The 20,153-nt window shown below is 36.2% G+C and overlaps 2 protein-coding genes and 5 non-coding genes across 7 annotated transcripts; 6 read left to right on the forward strand and 1 right to left on the reverse strand.

Annotated features, from left to right (window-relative positions):
* Window positions 1–1,368: 1,368 nt before the first annotated feature.
* On the forward strand, window positions 1,369–1,581 carry LOC136670652 (small nucleolar RNA U3). Its single transcript, XR_010795644.1, has one exon. It is a non-coding gene; the product is annotated as a small nucleolar RNA U3 (small nucleolar RNA).
* A 2,955-nt stretch (window positions 1,582–4,536) lies between these two features.
* On the forward strand, window positions 4,537–4,750 carry LOC136670552 (small nucleolar RNA U3). The gene has a single exon (XR_010795635.1). It is a non-coding gene; the product is annotated as a small nucleolar RNA U3 (small nucleolar RNA).
* Window positions 4,751–6,201: 1,451 nt separating this feature from the next.
* On the forward strand, window positions 6,202–6,415 carry LOC136670519 (small nucleolar RNA U3). Its single transcript, XR_010795632.1, has one exon. It is a non-coding gene; the product is annotated as a small nucleolar RNA U3 (small nucleolar RNA).
* A 2,100-nt stretch (window positions 6,416–8,515) lies between these two features.
* Window positions 8,516–8,728, forward strand: LOC136670696 (small nucleolar RNA U3). The gene has a single exon (XR_010795648.1). It is a non-coding gene; the product is annotated as a small nucleolar RNA U3 (small nucleolar RNA).
* Window positions 8,729–9,281: 553 nt separating this feature from the next.
* LOC136670508 (small nucleolar RNA U3) lies at window positions 9,282–9,495 on the forward strand. The gene has a single exon (XR_010795631.1). It is a non-coding gene; the product is annotated as a small nucleolar RNA U3 (small nucleolar RNA).
* A 342-nt stretch (window positions 9,496–9,837) lies between these two features.
* Window positions 9,838–14,518, reverse strand: zfand1 (zinc finger, AN1-type domain 1). The gene is made up of 8 exons (XM_066679234.1): window positions 14,458–14,518; window positions 13,805–13,847; window positions 13,597–13,636; window positions 12,634–12,761; window positions 12,240–12,331; window positions 11,492–11,613; window positions 11,133–11,288; window positions 9,838–10,798 (listed from the first exon to the last, which is right to left on the reverse strand). The coding sequence occupies exons 1-8, from the start codon at window positions 14,510–14,512 to the stop codon at window positions 10,622–10,624; spliced, it is 813 nt and encodes a 270-aa protein (XP_066535331.1). The 5' UTR covers window positions 14,513–14,518; the 3' UTR covers window positions 9,838–10,621.
* A 632-nt stretch (window positions 14,519–15,150) lies between these two features.
* Window positions 15,151–19,912, forward strand: chmp4c (charged multivesicular body protein 4C). Its single transcript, XM_066641148.1, has 5 exons — window positions 15,151–15,502; window positions 17,779–17,956; window positions 18,529–18,637; window positions 18,866–19,016; window positions 19,354–19,912. Exons 1-5 carry the CDS (start codon window positions 15,262–15,264, stop codon window positions 19,413–19,415), a joined length of 741 nt encoding a protein of 246 aa, XP_066497245.1. The 5' UTR covers window positions 15,151–15,261; the 3' UTR covers window positions 19,416–19,912.
* The last annotated feature ends 241 nt before the right edge of the window (window positions 19,913–20,153 follow it).

Here is a 20,153-nt window from a genome sequence, read left to right on the forward strand (position 1 = left end):
CTAATAAGAACATGTTATTGTCATCTGTCTACCAGAGGGAAAAATATTGCCCCACTGGTGGCTGTCTATTTTGCTCATACACACTATAGAGTCCCACTGTAGGTTTTCAGTGCTGTTTAATGAATTCCCCATTTCATTACTTTTCAGTTATTAATAAAGCAGACACACGTGTAATAAGATTGCTAGGTTCATGTTTGTATGAGGTAAAAACATTGTAACTAGTATCTTACTCTTTTTACACAGCCATTTGCTAATGCGTTGGTGTATAATACAGTAATGTGGGGTGGTAGACAATGCCAGTAGGTAGTTTGCCATCATTAGTAGTTTAGAAGCATTTCATATCTGTTTCATAGCTGTGGAATTTCATAGCTGTTTCTGAATTGACTGGAATGCTGTCTACTGAGGCAGTATAGGGAGGGAGGTGCTGGGTCTGTATATGTCTGTATTGAAAGCTTGTATAAAACCCTGTCTGCTTTTTCAAATATATTCAAACTATTCTAGTATTTCTGGTGAGGGAGCATTGTACACAAATCACGAAAGCACACTTACACGTTGCAGCATTTAAAGTCTGTCTCTAATGTTACAAGTTCCTTAATGTCAAAATGCTGCCTTAAGACACTGACGTATGAGATAAGAAGACAGCAAGGCACTGAGGACGCTAGCTACCTTCTCTTTCAGACACAGCCTACGTTACCCACATACTATTATTATGCCTACGTCACCCGGAACGTTAAAACTAGAACGTGTTTCACGTCGAGCAACGTTGTGTAATGGACCCTATTTTATAATAGTACCAGGTATATGTCCCACACAATAAATATTGGACAAAAGTAAAAGCGACTTGTTTTGAAAATATGAATAATGTACAAGGTACAACGAAATAAAAATGTTAAACGCAGTCAGTCGTATTTTCGATTTTACGATGTGGAGCAGCTGAATGGGCGGGATTTTAAAGGTGATGTAATAATTTATGCATAAGCCCTGAAGGATTGTGGGTGAACACTTACCGCAATAAAACCGTGTTTCTTTGTAAAATATACTTAAATCTTATTTTCGATGTTTCTCCTTAGTTATATTTACATACTTGACTTCAACCCTGTCAAAGTCAGCGATTATTGTATTGAAGGGTTGTGTTATGTTTCTCATCGAACAGAAAAGGTCACAAACATTAGCGCTATTGCCAGAAAAAGTGGATTTCAGAAATAAACAAGTGAATACGTAGGGATTAAAATGCTGCGGTTACGCGGAATAAACGCTGAATTTAAAGTTGTGTTTATCTGCTTCCTCTCGGCACTGAGTGAGACTCTTCACCGTCAGCGAGAGCTGAGGCTCAGAGAAGAAGAGAGGAGCTCTGAGAGTTGTTGAGTTAAGACTATACTTTCAGGGATCATTTCTATAGTTTCTGACTTTGAAATGTGATTCGAAAGTGTTAGGTCTCCCTTTCCACGATGACGAGCCGAGACATTTCCTTCTGAGCGCGAGTCGGACGGAACGAGAAATGATTTTTCATTGCTCTCCGTCATTGATGACCGTTCCCCCTGTGTTTCACAAGGTGGAGGAAGGAGATGTGAGCAGAGTGGTGAGGTATATGTCAAGTATAATAATAGACTGAGAAAAATACGTCTTATTAAACATTTATTAAACTAACAGACGTTTATTTGTTATTGTTTATTTTTTTTGCTTGTTCTCTGTAGGTCTAATTTGCAGGCTGTGGTTCATCTATTTTTTCTTTGTGGTTCATGATTTTTACAAAGCGTTGTGAGTTGTTCTCAACGCTATAGTGACGGTGACGTGGTGGAGGTGTGTGTTGTGCTGGTACTGGTAAAACAGACGCAGTAGGACTGCTGGAATTTATAACGACTGTACACGTCAGTAGGTAATACTCATCAGTGAACACAGGATGTTGTTGGCTGGATATTTTTGGTTTGTTGACAAATCTCAGACCTGCAGTGACACTGATGACTTTAAAAAAACTCTTGCAGCCCTGCTATGTTTGATACACATGTACTAACACAACACACACTAATACACCACCACTTCATGTCACCGCAGCACTGAGAATCCAGCATCCAAATCATACCTGTCCTGTGGGGGTCCTGACCACTGAGGGTGAAATGCATGGTCAGTGGAGCTGATAAAATGGATAATGAGTGCAGAAGTAGATGTTCATAATCCAGTGTATAAACTTTCTCTCTCTCTCTCTCTCTCTCTCTCTCTCTCTCTGTCATTCATGTCTTGCACAGATTGTATATGATAAGGAAGAAGACATTATATTAGTCACCTTGAGTTCTTTACTCCTTGCTTCTGTTTATTTGAAAACATGCATTTCAAAGTCTTAACCATGTTTTTAAATATGATCCCATCATAGGGAGCTAATGTTACATGCAGATACATACAGTACTGTGCAGACGTCTTAGGCACCTAAGATAATTATACATATTTAAATTATGCCTTCTCAATAAGTGCGGTGTTTGTATAAAATTATATATAATCACAGTAAATACAATATATATATATATAAAACAAATAATATATATAAGATGATTCTTTTATCTATAAAGTAGTAGGTGAGAGTGAGTTTGAAGAACAATGTTTTGTTCAGATTCTCCTTGATTTGCATGAATTTGTTAAATCAACAGCACACATTATTTAAAATCGTTATTTATTAACCACTAAAATAGGTACTGAAATAATACAGACTCCACAAGGAGAGATTTGGAAAAAAGTTAAACCAACACATTCACACACAGAATATCACACTGGAATAATGTTATTTGATTTTATCCTGATTTTGGGCATTATTTGTTGTTTGTTTGTTTGTTGTTTAGCAAATAAACACTTACTGCTCAGATAAATAGCTTTTTAAATCTCATTATCTCTGGTGCGTAAAACCTCTGCACTGTAAAATATATATATATATCTTACTACTATTTGTCTGTTTAATTATTGTTAGCCCCTGTGTATTTAATAATATCTTTAACAAATCAATGTTTTAACTTCACTGCAGGAAGAATAATTTATTTGAATTCCGAATTGACCAAATTTCTCTTCTTGTGTTTATTGAAGAGAGAAAAGTGGCATTTTCAGCATCACTTTTAGGAGATACAGAGGGTCACACTGGACCATACAGCACTCACTTTCCTCTGGTTTACAAACACGTCTTTATCAACATCGGCAATGCTTACAACCCAGCTACAGGTACAGTATATACACCCCATCCATCATTACTTTACGGTGGATTTTGGAACATTTTTGTGAGGAGATAATTACATGTGGCAGCAGAGCGTTAGTGAGGTCAGGTCCAGATGAAACACATCTGGGTGTAATTGCAGCTGAATCATAAATCATTATATGACCTGGAATAGATCTATAACTTTAAAAATAGAGTTTGACATATTCTAAGCCCCTTCTAGCCCCTGGGCACGGAGACCAAAGATTCACCATTCTATCGAGAGTGCTGTTTATATCATATGTGAATATGTTTAATGATACCTTTTGTCTATATTTTTAACTTCAATAGGAGTTTTCACTGCACCAGTGAAAGGAATCTATGAGTTCAGATTCCACATCTACGGAGGCGGTGGAAGAGCTGTCTCAGTGGCCTTACATAAGAATGGTCATCACATAACTGGAGCATATGCCATTCAAAACCAGGGTGTACTGAATTCTTCTAATGGAGTCTCACTGTTACTTGAAGTAGGAGATGTGGTCTGTCTGAAACTGTACCCTAATGCATGGATATTTGATAACTGGTTTCACCATAGTACCTTTAGTGGTCAAATGTTGTTTTCTATTTGAGCAATTTCTTCATTATAATTAATTTTACTTCTATTTTAGTCTCATCTGTGACTGCTGTTCATCATATCATGATGATACATTTTCATTACAATAAGTCAGGGGTTTTTACCAGTTAATGCAATATTGGTGTGGTTTCTGGAAAGACTCTATAAGTGATACATAGAGCAAGGCAGGCACTAATAGAGCCTTGGTGTGTCTTTCATTTTCAGTCTTTAAAAAGGTTTGGTTGGTTAGTTTGTTGATTAAGTGATTATTGTGGTAATTACTGTTGTCCCAGATCTATTTTATTTTTCTGCAATAAAAAAAACTGGACGTCATATTGTTTTTATTTTCTTTTTTTATTTAATTTTGGGGGATCTGAAAGGGAAATAAAATCAAGTGTAATATATACACAGAAAGAGGATATGTTTTATAGAACTATACATTTTTAAAAACTTTAAACATACCTTTCCGATGTTTCCCGCCAGTTATATTTACACACTTAAGTTCACTTCTGTCCAAATCGACGCTTTAATGTTTTAAAGTTCTGTGTTGTTTTTCTCACCGAACACAAAAGGTCAGAAAACTACCGAAATATTAGCGTTATCTCCAGAAAGAGTGGATTTCTAATATAAACAAGTGAATATGAATTAAAATGCTGCGTGTGGCTCCTTCCTCTCGGCACTGAGTGAGACTCTTCACCATCAGTGAGAGCTGAGGCTCAGAGAAGAAGAGAGGAGCTCTGAGAGTTGTTGAGTTAAGACTATACTTTCAGGGATCATTTCTATAGTTTCTAACTTTGAAATGTGATTCGAAAGTGTTAAGTCTCTCTCTCCACGATGATGAGCCGAGACATTTCCTTCTGAGCGTGAATCGGACGGAACGAGAAATGAATCTTTCATTGCTCTCTGTCATTGATGACCGTTCCCCCTGTGTTTCACAGGGTGGAGGAAGGAGATGTGAGCAGAGTGGTGAAGTGCATTAGTGGTAAACGTCAGAATATCAGGTGTAGGCGAAATACTTTAACTGCTATTAAAAAGATTCGTGATAAAGTTTTAGTACGTTAATAATATAATCTAATATCTAACGTTTGTGTGAATTAGAAATATTAGAAATACATGTTTTTAGTGTTGTCTGGCACTGGAACATTATTCAGTGTCATACCTTTTCAGAGATGTTGGAGAACGATCAATGCAAAGATTTTTTAAAGTGTACATATGTTTTGAAATGTATTTCATTTTAGGAAACAACAACGATGTGAGAATGTATTTTTTTTTTTTAATTACATTTTAAATAGACATACTGTCTCCTAGAGGCCATTACAGGCACTGCCACATGAAAACTAAGCCTATACTAACAGCCCAGTCTTAGAGAATGCAGGAGAGATGATACAAATCTTAAGTTATTACATATCTCTACAAACGAGTGTCATTTTGTTGATCAGGAATGGGGGGGACTTGAGAATCATTGATGAATAAGAATATTAGAAATGTTTATGTGCAGCCATAACAATAATAGCAACTCTTTGTTTCTCTATGTTCCATTCTCTCAGCTCCACTGGCCATACTGTATAGGTGCACTTTATAGATCCACAGTTAGAGTATATCTGTTGCTCTGCATCCCTAATAAAAACACCATCATCATCATCATTAACTTTTCCACTTGTCCATTTCAGGGTGACGGTTCTAATAAGAACATGTTATTGTCATCTGTCTACCAGAGGGAAAAATATTTCCCCACTGGTGGCTGTCTATTTTGCTCATACACACTATAGGGTCCCACTGTAGGTTTTCTGTGCTGTTTAATGAATTCCCCATTTCATTACTTTTCAGTTATTAATAAAGCAGACACACGTGTAATAAGATTGCTAGGTTCATGTTTGTATGAGGTAAAAACATTGTAACTAGTATCTTACTCTTTTTACACAGCCATTTGCTAATGTGTTGGTGTATAATACAGTAATATGGGGTGGTAGACAATGCCAGTAGGTAGTTTGCCATCATTAGAAGCATTTCATATCTGTTTCATAGCTGTTTCTGAATTGACTGGAATGCTGTCTACTGAGGCAGTATAGGGAGGGAGGTGCTGGGTCTGTATATGTCTGTACTGAAAGCTTGTATGAAACCCTGTCTGCTTTCTCAGATATATTCAAACTATTCTAACATTTCTGGTGAGGGAGCATTGTACACAAATCCTGAAAGCACACTTACACGTTGCAGCATTTAAAGTCTGTCTCTAATGTTACAAATTCCTTAATGTCAAAATGCTGCCTTAAAAAAGGTGGATTTCAGATATAAACAAGTGAATACGTAGGGATTAAGATGCTGCGGTTAAGCGGAATAAACGGCACTGAGTGAGACTCTTCACCATCAGTGAGAGCTGAGGCTCAGAGAAGAAGAGAGGAGCTCTGACAGTTGTTGAGTTAAGACTATACTTTCAGGGATCATTTCTATAGTTTCTAACTTTGAAATGTTATTCGAAAGTGTTAAGTCTCTCTCTCCACGATGATGAGCCGAGACATTTCCTTCTGAGCGTGAATCGGACGGAACGAGAAATGAATCTTTCATTGCTCTCCGTCATTGATGACCGTTCCCCTTGTGTTTCACAGGGTGGAGGAAGGAGATGTGAGCAGAGTGGTGAAGTGCATTAGTGGTAAACGTCAGAATATCAGGTGTAGGCGAAATACTTTAACTGCTATTAAAAAGATTCGTGATAAAGTTTTAGTACGTTAATAATATAGTTTAGCATCTAACGTTTGTGTGGTTGTTCTGTCCAGTGATTGAACCAGTATTAGAAATACATGTTTTTAGAGTTGCTTTGCACTGGATCATTACTCAATGTCATGCATTTTCAGAGATGTTGGAAAACGATCAATGCAAAGATTTTTAAATTGGACATACGTTTTGAAATGTATTTCATTTTAGGAAACAACAACGATGTGAGAATGTATTTTTTTTTTTAAATTACATTTTAAATGGACGTACTGTCACCTAGAGGCCATTACAGGCACTGCCACATGAAAACTAAGCATATACTAACAGCCCAGTCTTAGAGAGTGCAAGAGAGATGATACAAATCTTAAGTTATTACATATCTCTACAAACGAGTGTCATTTTGTTGATCAGGAATGGGGGGGACTTGAGAATCATTGATGAATAAGAATATTAGAAATGTTTATGTGCAGCCATAACAATAATAGCAACTCTTTGTTTCTCTATGTTCCATTCTCTCAGCTCCACTGGCCATACTGTATACGTGCACTTTATAGATCCACAGTTAGAGTATATCTGTTGCTCTGCATCCCTAATAAAAACACCATCATCATCATCATCATTAACTTTTCCACTTGTCCATTTCAGGGTGACGGTTCTATTAAGAACATGTTATTGTCATCTGTCTACCAGAGGGAAAAATATTGCCCCACTGGTGGCTGTCTATTTTGCTCATACACACTATAGAGTCCCACTGTAGGTTTTCAGTGCTGTTTAATGAATTCCCCATTTCATTACTTTTCAGTTATTAATAAAGCAGACACACGTGTAATAAGATTGCTAGGTTCATGTTTGTATGAGGTAAAAACATTGTAACTAGTATCTTACTCTTTTTACACAGCCATTTGCTAATGTGTTGGTGTATAATACAGTAATATGGGGTGGTAGACAATGCCAGTAGGTAGTTTGCCATCATTAGTAGTTTAGAAGCATTTCATATCTGTTTCATAGCTGTGGAATTTCATAGCTGTTTCTGAATTGACTGGAATGCTGTCTACTGAGGCAGTATAGGGAGGGAGGTGCTGGGTCTGTATATGTCTGTACTGAAAGCTTGTATAAAACCCTGTCTGCTTTCTCAGATATATTCAAACTATTCTAATATTTCTGGTGAGGGAGCATTGTACACAAATCCTGAAAGCACACTTACACGTTGCAGCATTTAAAGTCTGTCTCTAATGTTACAAATACATTAATGTCAAAATGCTGCCTTAAGACACTGACGTATGAGATAAGAAGACAGCAAGGCACTGAGGACGCTAGCTACCTTCTCTTTCAGACACAGCCTACGTTACCCACATACTATTATTATGCCTACGTCACCCGGAACGTTAAAACTAGAACGTGTTTCACGTCGAGCAACGTTGTGTAATGGACCCTATTTTATAATAGTATCAGGTATATGTCCCACAAAATAAATATTGGACAAAAGTAAAAGCGACTTTTTTTTGAAAATATGAATAATGTACAAGGTACAACGAAATAAAAATGTTAAACGCAGTCAGTCGTGTTTTCGATTTTACGATGTGGAGCAGCTGAATGGGCGGGATTTTAAAGGTGATGTAATAATTTATGCATAAGCCCTGAAGGATTGTGGGTGAACACTTACCGCAATAAAACCGTGTTTCTTTGTAAAATATACTTAAATCTTATTTTCGATGTTTCTCCTTAGTTATATTTACATACTTGACTTCAACCCTGTCAAAGTCAGCGATTATTGTATTGAAGGGTTGTGTTATGTTTCTCATCGAACAGAAAAGGTCACAAACATTAGCGCTATTGCCAGAAAAAGTGGATTTCAGAAATAAACAAGTGAATACGTAGGGATTAAAATGCTGCGGTTACGCGGAATAAACGCTGAATTTAAAGTTGTGTTTATCTGCTTCCTCTCGGCACTGAGTGAGACTCTTCACCATCAGTGAGAGCTGAGGCTCAGAGAAGAAGAGAGGAGCTCTGAGAGTTGTTGAGTTAAGACTATACTTTCAGGGATCATTTCTATAGTTTCTAACTTTGAAATGTGATTCGAAAGTGATAGGTCTCTCTCTCCACGATGACGAGCCGAGACATTTTCTTCTGAGCGCGAGTCGGACGGAACGAGAAATGATTTTTCATTGCTCTCCGTCATTGATGACCGTTCCCCCTGTGTTTCACAAGGTGGAGGAAGAAGATGTGAGCAGAGTGGTGAGGTGTATTAATTGTGAACGTCAGAATATTAGGTGTAGGTGAAATGGCTACTGTGTTGGTGTATAATACATTAATATGGGGTGGTGGACGATGCTTTTAGGTAGTTTGCCATCATTAGAAGCATTTCATATCTGTTTCATAGCTGTGGAATTTCATAGCTGTTTCTGAATTGACTGGAATGCTGTCTACTGAGGCAGTATAGGGAGGGAGGTGCTGGGTCTGTATATGTCTGTACTGAAAGCTTGTATTAAACCCTGTCTGCTTTCTCAGATATATTCAAACTATTCTAATATTTCTGGTGAGGGAGCATTGTACACAAATCCTGAAAGCACACTTACACGTTGCAGCATTTAAAGTCTGTCTCTAATGTTACAAATTCCTTAATGTCAAAATGCTGCCTTAAAAAAGGTGGATTTCAGATATAAACAAGTGAATACGTAGGGATTAAGATGCTGCGGTTAAGCGGAATAAACGGCACTGAGTGAGACTCTTCACCATCAGTGAGAGCTGAGGCTCAGAGAAGAAGAGAGGAGCTCTGAGAGTTGTGGAGTTAAGACTATACTTTCAGGGATCATTTCTATAGTTTCTAACTTGGAAATGTGATTCGAAAGTGTTAAGTCTCTCTCTCCACGATGATGAGCCGAGACATTTCCTTCTGAGCGTGAATCGGACGGAACGAGAAATGAATCTTTCATTGCTCTCTGTCATTGATGACCGTTCCCCCTGTGTTTCACAGGGTGGAGGAAGGAGATGTGAGCAGAGTGGAGAAGTATGTGTCAAGTATAACATTAGATTAAGAAAAAAAACATCTTTTTGCTAAACATGAATTAACTTAACTGTGATTAATAAGATCTTTAATAAATTAATGAATGAGCAATTTTAGGCCTTATTCAAGGTCCAGTTCCTATGCCCACAGGCCAGTTGTATTGTACATTCATAAGCATGATCACTGACCGGCCAGTGTCTACCCAGTCCCATAGATTGGTATGATGTCCCGTGTCACTTTCTTCTTATAACTATACAATAAATAATACTGCTACAGAAAAGGCATTATTGCGTATTGTTAGTTTTTTAGCAAATAAATACTGTATTAGGTCACCCGGTCTGAGTTTGTCTCTTTCATGTGGATGTGGTGCATAGTTGTGTGCTTTTTTTCTAAGTGATTGTGCCAGGTTTGAACTGTGAAGTGTTTTTAGGTTTTAGACCAGATATTTTAGACATTAAGGGTAGTTACCTGTTCCTTGCTGAATCTCACCCACTACAGAAAATGATTCAACACATTCTAAAAGAAGTTAAGACAGGTACGTTTGCCCCTTTATTTACTTCACTTACATACATCTGTATTTTGAAACCTTTTTTTTTATATTTATTGTCTTTCTTCTGCTAACACCTTCACCTGCACAACAGTAACAGGCCTCTGTTATTGTATTTTGCCACTTGATTTTTCTGGAATTTCTTCAGATTCCCTGAACCTTTCAGTGACACCATACACTGTAGATGGACTATGTAAAGTCGAAACATCTGCAACCAGCTTTGCATCTAATTTGTTAGATTATTCTCTGGTACGCTACACACATCCTTCCTCATAATGGACTAGGTCTTTCCAGGATGCAGCTCATAAAACCAAGCATGATTACATTACCTGACATTTTTGACTCATTATAGGATAAATGCTGGCATAAATTAAGAATAAGGGCATATTTACAAACAAACAATGAAGTTGATGACTGTCGATCTTCAAAAGCTATATAAAAAAACGTCTTTGCTCTCTTTTCATGTAAATAGAGTTCAAAGCGCATTTAGAAATCAGTTGTCTGGTTTTATTTACATTTCACAACTTTTCAGGAGTTTGGATTTTGCTAACAGGTATAGTTCTAGTTGATCTCACTGGATCAAGAGTGTGTGATATAAGCAGTAACATCTTCAATTCCAGGGCATTCATTATCCAGGTACTCCAGGATGACATTGCCTCCATTGAAGAGAGGTGATTCTGGAAGGGAAAGCAGTGACTGAAGACTGATGTCCATTTTCAAGGCTTCTCCAGTCTCAGGATGACATAAGCGCAATTTCTACAGATAGAGAGAAGTAGTATGACTTGTATATCATGATACTTGAAGATCTTGATGTATCCTGATTTTATTTTTAAGGAAAAAGTTTGTGTATTTATTTAAATGTGTGAACAAGTTGGAACAGAAAAAATACACCAGTGCCACATATCTACTGTATAGTTGTATTTATGAACATGTTGTTAAAAGTGTAACCTTTTCTACTATAACCTTCGCTAGAATGTTTACAATAGTTAACAGTGGAAGTTACAAGACGCTGAATACAGGCCCGACTCTGCACAATTTTATAAAATTATATAATATGAAATGACATTATTATTAAGTAGTGTTTGCTGACCTTGGCTGTGAGAACGTTGTTGTTGTTCTTGAGGCTGGCCTGAGAGGCAGCGAAATCCACCACTTTACCCACACTCCATTTGGAACTGAAGAACATGGGCATACTGGAAGCATTATCACCTTTTGGCAGAAATACCTGGAAGTATGTCCGCTCTGCCTGAAGAGGGAAGTGGGTGAAAGTCAGAATGTAAACTGCTCTGACACTATACCTTAGACATCTGACATTCTGTAGAATTTCAGTGAGGTTTCTCATGAAATTAAGCCCATTAACAGGGGATAGGTTCATTCTTAATTCCATTCACAATATTGTTATTTACTCTAATGCTTTTTATATATACATTTCTGCTTGTGTTATAATACCTGTGGCAGTCCTTTGTCTCCAGTGGCATGTAGCTTTAGCTTCATAAGTGCAACTTTAGCAGCAGTAGCACTATTCTTCGCTCCCTTTCTGCCTTTACTGGTTGGTGCATTCTTCTTTGACTCTGAACAAAGAAATGAGAATTCCTTATTCTCTAGTTAAAAAATACGTTTTTTAACTAGAGTTATAAAGAACTTTGTGATCTATTGCCCTTAACAATTTTTGAGATGTGCTACAATAAAGAAATTTAATATAATATGTTTTATAGCATTACTGATGAAGATTTCTGCATATCTATGACTTCCCTGGGTTAAAGGACAGGTTTAATTATTTCATTCAATTTCATAACTTATATATGCAATTTTTCTACTTTTATTCAGGAGTTAAGTCATTCGTACATTCATTCATTTTCTCTAACACCTCATCCTCTTCAGGTTTGTTGTGAGGTCAGATTTATTTACATTTTTTAACGGGAGGTCCATTTACCAATGCCTATTAATTAGCTAACATTGACATCCATATATATATATATATATATATATATATAGTGTAAGTTATGAAACATTGGATGTCAATGTCAGCTAATCAACATCATCAACAAAATCATTAATGTAACTCAATATTAGAGTGGACATGTCATGTTTAAATTTGGATTAATTTCTCTTTATATTATTGGACATTACCTGTCTATAGTTACACTTCTCACAGTTAAAAATCTGCAAAGTTAGTGTGATAAGATGTATGAATAACCTATTATCTTTTGCACAAGTTCCTGTGTGGCAACCATTCGAGGCTTGGGTATTTCCAACTTCTCACACTTGTGATCATCCTGATGACGGTGACTGGTGAGAGATAAAGAGACAAAACTACTTTGTCATTTTTGGACACAGCAAATTAAACTAGTGATAAATTGCTACCAAACTTTCATCCTAATAATTCACTTATAAAGCCATGGCTATAAAAAAGTTCCTCAGGCTATTTTAAGTTTAAGCAAGATTAAAATGATTACAGTTTAAATACAGTTTAAATTTTTCTGTATGATTTTCAACAAATGCTCTAGCTATTCCTCTCTCTTTTTGTAACTCCTTAATTACATAGTCCAGATACGTTTAATGTATAATTAAAGTAATAAAAGTGTACATACGCAAGGCAGAAGTGTTTCTTACACTGTGGACAGATAACAGGCAGCAGTTCTCTGCCATTGCAGTTCTCAAATGTGCAAGGGTATGATGTACTGCTCCCTGACCCAGAAACATCCTTTCTTACTGAAACCTAGGAAAATAAATTCCAAGCGAGATTTCATTTCAGAATAACGGCTGGGTGTCCTCATCTTAAACAGTAAAACACAACTGTGCTTATAATATTAAGACTTTATTTGTGCGTTTTTCCTCATGCTTACACTTGGTGATTATTCACTTTATTTTCCAAATTTCCTCTCTCTCAAAATTATTCACAGGCTATTTTACTTAATGTTCCTTTAAGGCTTATCTCTGTTCTGATTGGCTCTGTTTTTTAAATCAGCCTCATTCAAAAACAGTCTGTATTGAAACTCTCCTTGTTACTTCTGCACAGGACTAAAATGTATGCATTCAGATTAATTCAGATGGTTTGTTTCCCAGACATGGATTAAGCTTAGTCTTGGATTATATCCTCCATTCAATAGAAAATCCCAATTCAAAATGCTGTGTAGCCCATAACTAGGCTTAAACCTGGAGTCGAAGTTTGGAGTTTCAGTATTGTCTAACTCTTGTTTGAGCTACCAAGTGGGAGAAAAACATAACATGGAAAAGCTGGCCTTTTGTTTACACTGTCTATCATCAAATGTTGGTTAGACTAAACAAAAGCTCATGAACATAGAAAGTCATCAACTTAGAAAACTTTAAAAAACAAAAAAGGTACAAAAGATATGTTTTAATTTTAAACAGAAACAGAAAGTTTTCCATTTTACAACTTGGTGTGGTGTTACTGGGTGCTTATATCTGAATTACAATATTTTCTGACAGGTCTTGAAGGTAGCATATATTACTGGGAGGTTTTCTGTGACATCACAAAAACTGTGAATTCTAAACAGTATGATTATACGTAGTATGTGCACTCAGATTCTTACCTCTGGACAGGAGTGTGAGTCTCTGCTTCTGTGTTCAAGGCTGGTAAATGACAAACAACAGAGTTAAAGCTACATTATGAATGGATTTCAAATGGAATATATGTGTGTGTGTGTGTGTGTGTGTGATCATTTAGAAAATTAAATAAATACTGAATTCTCAATATTCCAATCCAATTCCAATTCCTTTTACACAAAACAAGAGTCTCACCAAAAGACACCAGAGCAGCTGTCACACAGAAAGGGCAGAAAGTCTGGAATAAAAGAAAAGAAAAATACTTTATGTGACTTGTTACCACAAGAAGTAAGTTATCAACAGGATATTCCAAAATCAGGATTTCTCATTTAGGCTGATAATGTACATCCTGTGTTCGATAAGTAGCTATATCCCTTGTCTAAATTTATTGGTGAGACTTGACTTTAGGATGATGATGATGGCTGAACTGAACTGAGAACCCCTGTGGACTGTTCCATAAACTTATACCCAGAAAAGTGTCCAATAACAAAGACCGTCAGCTCTTATCACATAACCGAATTTTATTGGAACTAAATATATGCTGAAATTAAGATGGAGCAGACGTGATATCCCTACCTGTAGGACAACTAGCACTTTGAGCATAAGTTACCTGGTTAACTCAAAATCCGGCTTTGTGGAACAACACAGTAAGAAGGTATTTATTTATTCCAGCAAGAGAAAACTCTTTGTATAACAAACCATGAATGTACAGTGATGCTGACTCACTCACAGTTTTGTTGAGGGTCTGAGTAAATAAATATGCCTTCTTATTATAACCGTGAGCGATACAATTACCCAATTGTAAAGTTTTAGCTTATTTACAATATAATATCATATATTAGTCCGACCTTTCTGTTTACAGGACTCAATCTCGCAATATTTTCCTATGTCCAATTCCGCCATCTTCCTCTGGTCAAAAGAAAATGGTTTCAAATTAAAAGTCTTGAGGCGAAAGTATTTAGTCTAAAGCCAGCTAACTTATAATGACTTTTAAATCTATATTAAATTTTATATTTTATTTATTTATTTATTTATTTATTTATTTATTTATTTTCAGTCCCCCTCTCCCCAAAGGCCACATATGACATAGCCAATGCAGTCCGTATATGGAAACAGAGCTGAAAAAAGAAAAAGAAATTCATAGTATTTTGTGATGTCACATATCCTAAAATTTTGCCTACTGCAGTTTCAGGCCTGTCTATTTGAGGCTGGAATATTAAACATGCCAAACATAAAATGCCTAGAGCACCTTTTATGATTTCAGTAAATTTACTTGGTGATTGTAATGTGAAATGCTTTGCTGTCCCTCTAGAAGATGTGTCCATATATTCAATTAGAAAACTGACAAAACATACAGTATTAAATGCAAGAATTGTTTATTTAAAGCAATAAATAACGTATTTGAAGTTGTCATTTAAAGTAATTTAAGAGAACTGGCCCTTTAAGGAAACAGGTAGCTGTCACTTGCTCTGCCCCCTTTTTCAGGTACATTCGTCATAGAGGTGTAGGTGTGGGTCACTGTTTTGATTTGAACATGGAAAGCTGACAGGCAGGTATTTCTACTCTTGGTCAGTCTCTTGACACTTTGTTGGACTAAGCTGACTGTGACAGAAGTAGAAAGGAGTTTATAGCAGATATTTAAAGCATCCGCTATGAGTAAAATTTCTAAAATTTTTAAAGGGACATCAAGTTCCTCCAGCTCTAAATCCAGCTCCAGCTCTGGGTCCAAATCTAAGCACCGTTCCAAGACTGGAGCAACTCCATCCCCACAGGATGCCATTCACAGGCTTCGGGAAACAGAGGCCATGCTTACCAAAAAGCAGGAATATTTGGAAAAAAAAATTGAGGAGGAAATCATGATTGCAAAGAAGAATGGGACCAAAAACAAAAGAGGTAAGATCTACTTTCCTTAGTTATTTTACCCACTGAAGTGACCCGTATTTCACCCATGGTTTTCCCAGTCTTGGCTATAGTGGTTGGTATTATATAATTAATATAAATTACAGAATTACTGTCTGATAGTATAGTTATGGAACTATTATGGAGCAGTTTGGCTTAATGGCAAATTAAATCTAGATTTCAAGGGGTTAATAGCACTTAGGTTAACAATTAACTAATGTAAAACATTGACAATGGATTATCCTATGTGAAGGTGTTGCAGCTCCTCTAAGCCAGAGGCCAAAGTTCCATATCGCATAATATTTATTTTACCGTCTCTAGGAAGTCTATTATAAGTACTCAACAGTTTTGTATAAACAAAAACAACTGAAACTTGACAGACTAACCAAGTAGCATAAACACTGGCTGAGTCTCAAATTGTTTCTGGCCCCTATTATTGTGGTAGGTCTGTGAAAATGTGAGTAGGCCAACTTGGTAGATACAGTGTTATAACATCCGACTACAGCCAACATGTGATTGTTGTGGACTCATGATCCTGTCTATTCTGATGCTTCCCCCTGTGGCAATAGCCAGACTGTGTACAGTTCACCCAGAAATCATTCACTATTCATTGTAAAATGTTCGTCTGCTAAATGTTGACATACCAATAGCCCAGTTCAAAGGTGTGCAGATCCCTATTATAAATAGTGAATTCTGATATATTTAGGTGCACTTATGCTTAGGGAGTCATTGGAAGCAGCTACACATGAACCTAAAGTCACCATACTCAGTGTTGGCTACAGGGGTGTAAAGCTCCTCAGTGTTAAGCGGAGGAGCCGCTTCACTGTATACTCTGTGTGAGTATACAGTTCCATCATAAACATTAATGAGTATGTTGGAATGGTGTTTGTGGTTCAGAACGTATCATCCAATATTAGTTCCTGACTTCATTAATATAGTTGTATTGGAAAGCAATGAAATCCTGATAAAAATGTTCAAAATCTGATCTGAAAACAGAATCTTTATACAGAAGCCTGTTTAAAGAACAGTCAGTTGTATGTTATTATTTCCCAATAGAGAAGGTGGTGCAAACTGTACCACCACATACACATATAGGAATTCAGTAGGGTTCCTTCAGTGTTGTGATACAGGCTGTTTTCTAAGGTTATTTTCATCATCTTTTTTGTTGTGGACTTGATCCTTCCTAGTTCAGGCCGGTAGCGCTGAAATTTTGTAGCCTAATCTTTGTGTGAAAAGCAGGTAAACAGGTCTTCTATTGTGTCAGCACTACACCCAGGCCTGATATGTGAGGCTTTTTTGTATCTCAGGGGAACACCCACAGCCACCTAAGCCACCTAAAAACATCTCACTAGTCTGGAGTATCTTCTTTTTTCAAACTTTTACTTCTCGCATTGGTAGTACTTTGGATTCGTATCCAAGAAAATATCTCAACTTTTAAATTCCTCCAGATGTCAGACATTTGGAAGAGTGAGCTTAATCCTGTAATAGAATTCATTAACACTGGATCTAAAATGACTCCTTAATAATGGTGTATAATATTACTGTAATAGTTTATACAGGAGTCTCTTTTTTCATTACTTTAATATGGTTACTGAGGGTAATGTAGTAGACAGGGTAGGGGTTTTACTGTCATTTTACACTGTCAGACAATTTCTCATTGTGGTGGTACCTTATTCTATTATAATTGTAGATTTTAACATTGTTTTGATTTCATATACTCCATTTAATCTCCATGACTTATAATGTTTTTTTAATTTTCATTATTTATTTTATTTAAATAATGACAACTTACAAATATTCACGTCTCCTTCAGGAGAAGAGAATGTAATGTACCTTTAGGGAACACAACTGAACTTTTAAACTACTTTTAAAGGTACATTTACCTTGTTTGTACCTTTAATGACCAATAATGTACCTCTACCATACCTTTTTTCTGAGAGTGTACTTGTACAGTAATTGAGTCTGCTTTTTTTATGTTTTCAGATCATTTGATTTACTGATTGCTGTCAGGATAAAAAGAGTATCTAAAGAAATAAAGCAATAACAGTTTTTTTTAAGAAAAATTACCTGAACTATCTTTGAATGAAAATATATTTGTGAAAATACATGTATTTCCATTCTTTCTCTGCTCTGAGAATCCTACAGAACTGAGATGATTGTACTTCATGGTAGTGGTAATGTTGGTCAAAAAATAGATTATATGTAAGAGGAGAGTATACAGTCTATGGTCAGAATACAGATAGATGATGGTCATACTTTTTTCCCCACAGCTGCTCTTCAGGCTCTTAAAAGGAAGAAGCGTTTTGAGCAGCAGCTGACTCAGATTGATGGGACTCTGTCCACCATTGAGTTTCAGCGTGAGGCACTTGAGAATGCCAACACCAACACAGAAGTCTTGAAGAACATGAGTTATGCAGCCAAAGCTATCAAAGGAGTCCATCAGAATATGTAAGCAACCCTATCACACATTCATGTGCAGCTAAATACCTTAACATCTGATATAACTACAGTAAAATGAACATACACATTTTTACATATTTGGTGTGTTTGTGTGTGTGTGTGTGTGTGAGACGAGATCCTCACTGAAGTTTTCCTACTTTCCCCCTCAGTCTCACCCAAGAAAAGTAGTGTGCATAGTTTCTCCCTCCTCCTTTGGTCAACAGTGTTTCCACACCTTACTAAAGTTCCATGAATCATACGATGAATGTTTTATACTTTATTCAGTGCAGTCAAATGCACACTAGATTTTATTCAGCTTGGATTAATAAGGGCTTTTTTAGAGGCTTTTGTAGATGCTGCATTTGTGACTACAGAATTCACGCCAATGTATGTGTTGTTTTCAGTCAAAAAAAAAAAAAAATACATAAAACGAGGGAAACTAACCATTAACTGGATAAAACGACTAATGAATATGATTGCACTGGTAACACAGGTTATGTGAATATATTTGGATTGTTAATTACAGTTATTATAACATACAGTCAGAAATTACACCTTGAATTTCTTGATGTTTCTCTCAGAGATCTGGATAACATCGACTCTCTCATGGCAGACATCACAGAGCAGCAGGACATAGCCCGGGAGATCTCTGATGCTATTTCTCAACCATTTGGAAACGAATTTGATGAGGTACCATCATAAACAGAACACTGGGCTGTGTTTCCGTAAAGTTTTGAGGGAGTTACGTTTATACTTACATTCGCTTACAATGTGAAAGAAGTACCTTATTGAATCACAGATAATAATTTTTGATTTTTTCCCCCCTTTTGTTGTCCTATGATGTCATTTTCAGTCTCTTATTAGTGTCATATTATAATTGGTCATATTTTTACAGCGTGCTCTTTCTCTTTCCTACAGGATGAGTTGTTGGCAGAGCTGCAAGAGTTAGAGCAGGAAGACCTAGAGGAAAGTATGAAGAATATGGGCAAACTGCCCAGTGTACCGAGAGACAAACTGCCCAGTGTACCAACAACCAAACTGCCTAGCACCAGACCAAGCCATCGAACGCGTGAGCACCTGTATTCTTCTCTCACACATATATATTCTCTGTACCAACATACTGAAATGTCCATTGAACACTTTCTCTGGCTGCTAGAATTTTGCTGATCTCATGTTATAATGGTATTCTCCTGAAACATTTTTATGTCTATAGTAAAACTAAACAATGATATAGTCAGTGGTGAAGGATGTACTCGATAGTAACAAATATAGTGTGAAAAATACTATTTCACTATTATAGTATTAGCTACTCATAAAAAGGACTTAAGACTGGAAAGTGTTGTTTTTGCTTAGCAGAATACCATGGGAACTGTCTTTCCCTAACTGTGTTTTTTTTGTTTTCACAGCGTCCAAGAAGAATGCAGAGGATGAAGATGATATGAAGATGCTAGCAGCCTGGGCCACCTAGTCATAAGCAGCCAAATAGACACTTTTCATTTATTCCATCATTCAGCAGAGAATGTCTAACAATTTAATACAAATGTTTTAAGTTTTGATGGTACATTGACATTTAGCTTTGACATTATTTTTTACTCTATTTTCACACTTTCAAATGTGTCATGTATGTTCTTGTGTAAAATGTTGCAACATTGTTGAATGAAGGATTGTAAAAATCACCTTGTACATAGCAGTTTTTAAAGAATTAAGGATGGCAACCTATATTTTTAACTAATCATATAAACATGTAAATAGGAAGACAACTGAAAGTGTATGAAAATAGACATTTTAATCCAGTCATGTACCATTCCTTAATTTAAATAAAAATTACGTATGATGTATGTATGATAAATGTAATAAATAAATAATTTCAAATGGGACATTAAAGTCCAAATTTGATCATTTTATGAGAATATGATAAACTAAGTCTTTAAAACTTGAAATATCATCCAACAGCCTTAAAAATATGTAAATAAGTGAATAATGCTCTGAGCATTATTCACTTATTCACAAGATAATACTTTCATAATAAAATAAAATGTAATGTAATAAAAATGACCTGTTAAGAACTTTATGTGACACCTTTTTTTTTGCCCAAATATTGGCCACAAGTTACTTATTTACTTAGGGTGACCAGACGTCCTCTTTTACCTGGACATGTCCTCTTTTTCAGACTTAAAAAAAAATGTCCGGGCGGAATTACACACAC

The sequence above is a fragment of the Hoplias malabaricus genome, chromosome 1 (genome assembly GCF_029633855.1).
Source record: "Hoplias malabaricus isolate fHopMal1 chromosome 1, fHopMal1.hap1, whole genome shotgun sequence".
In the NCBI taxonomy this organism is placed as follows: domain Eukaryota; kingdom Metazoa; phylum Chordata; class Actinopteri; order Characiformes; family Erythrinidae; genus Hoplias; species Hoplias malabaricus.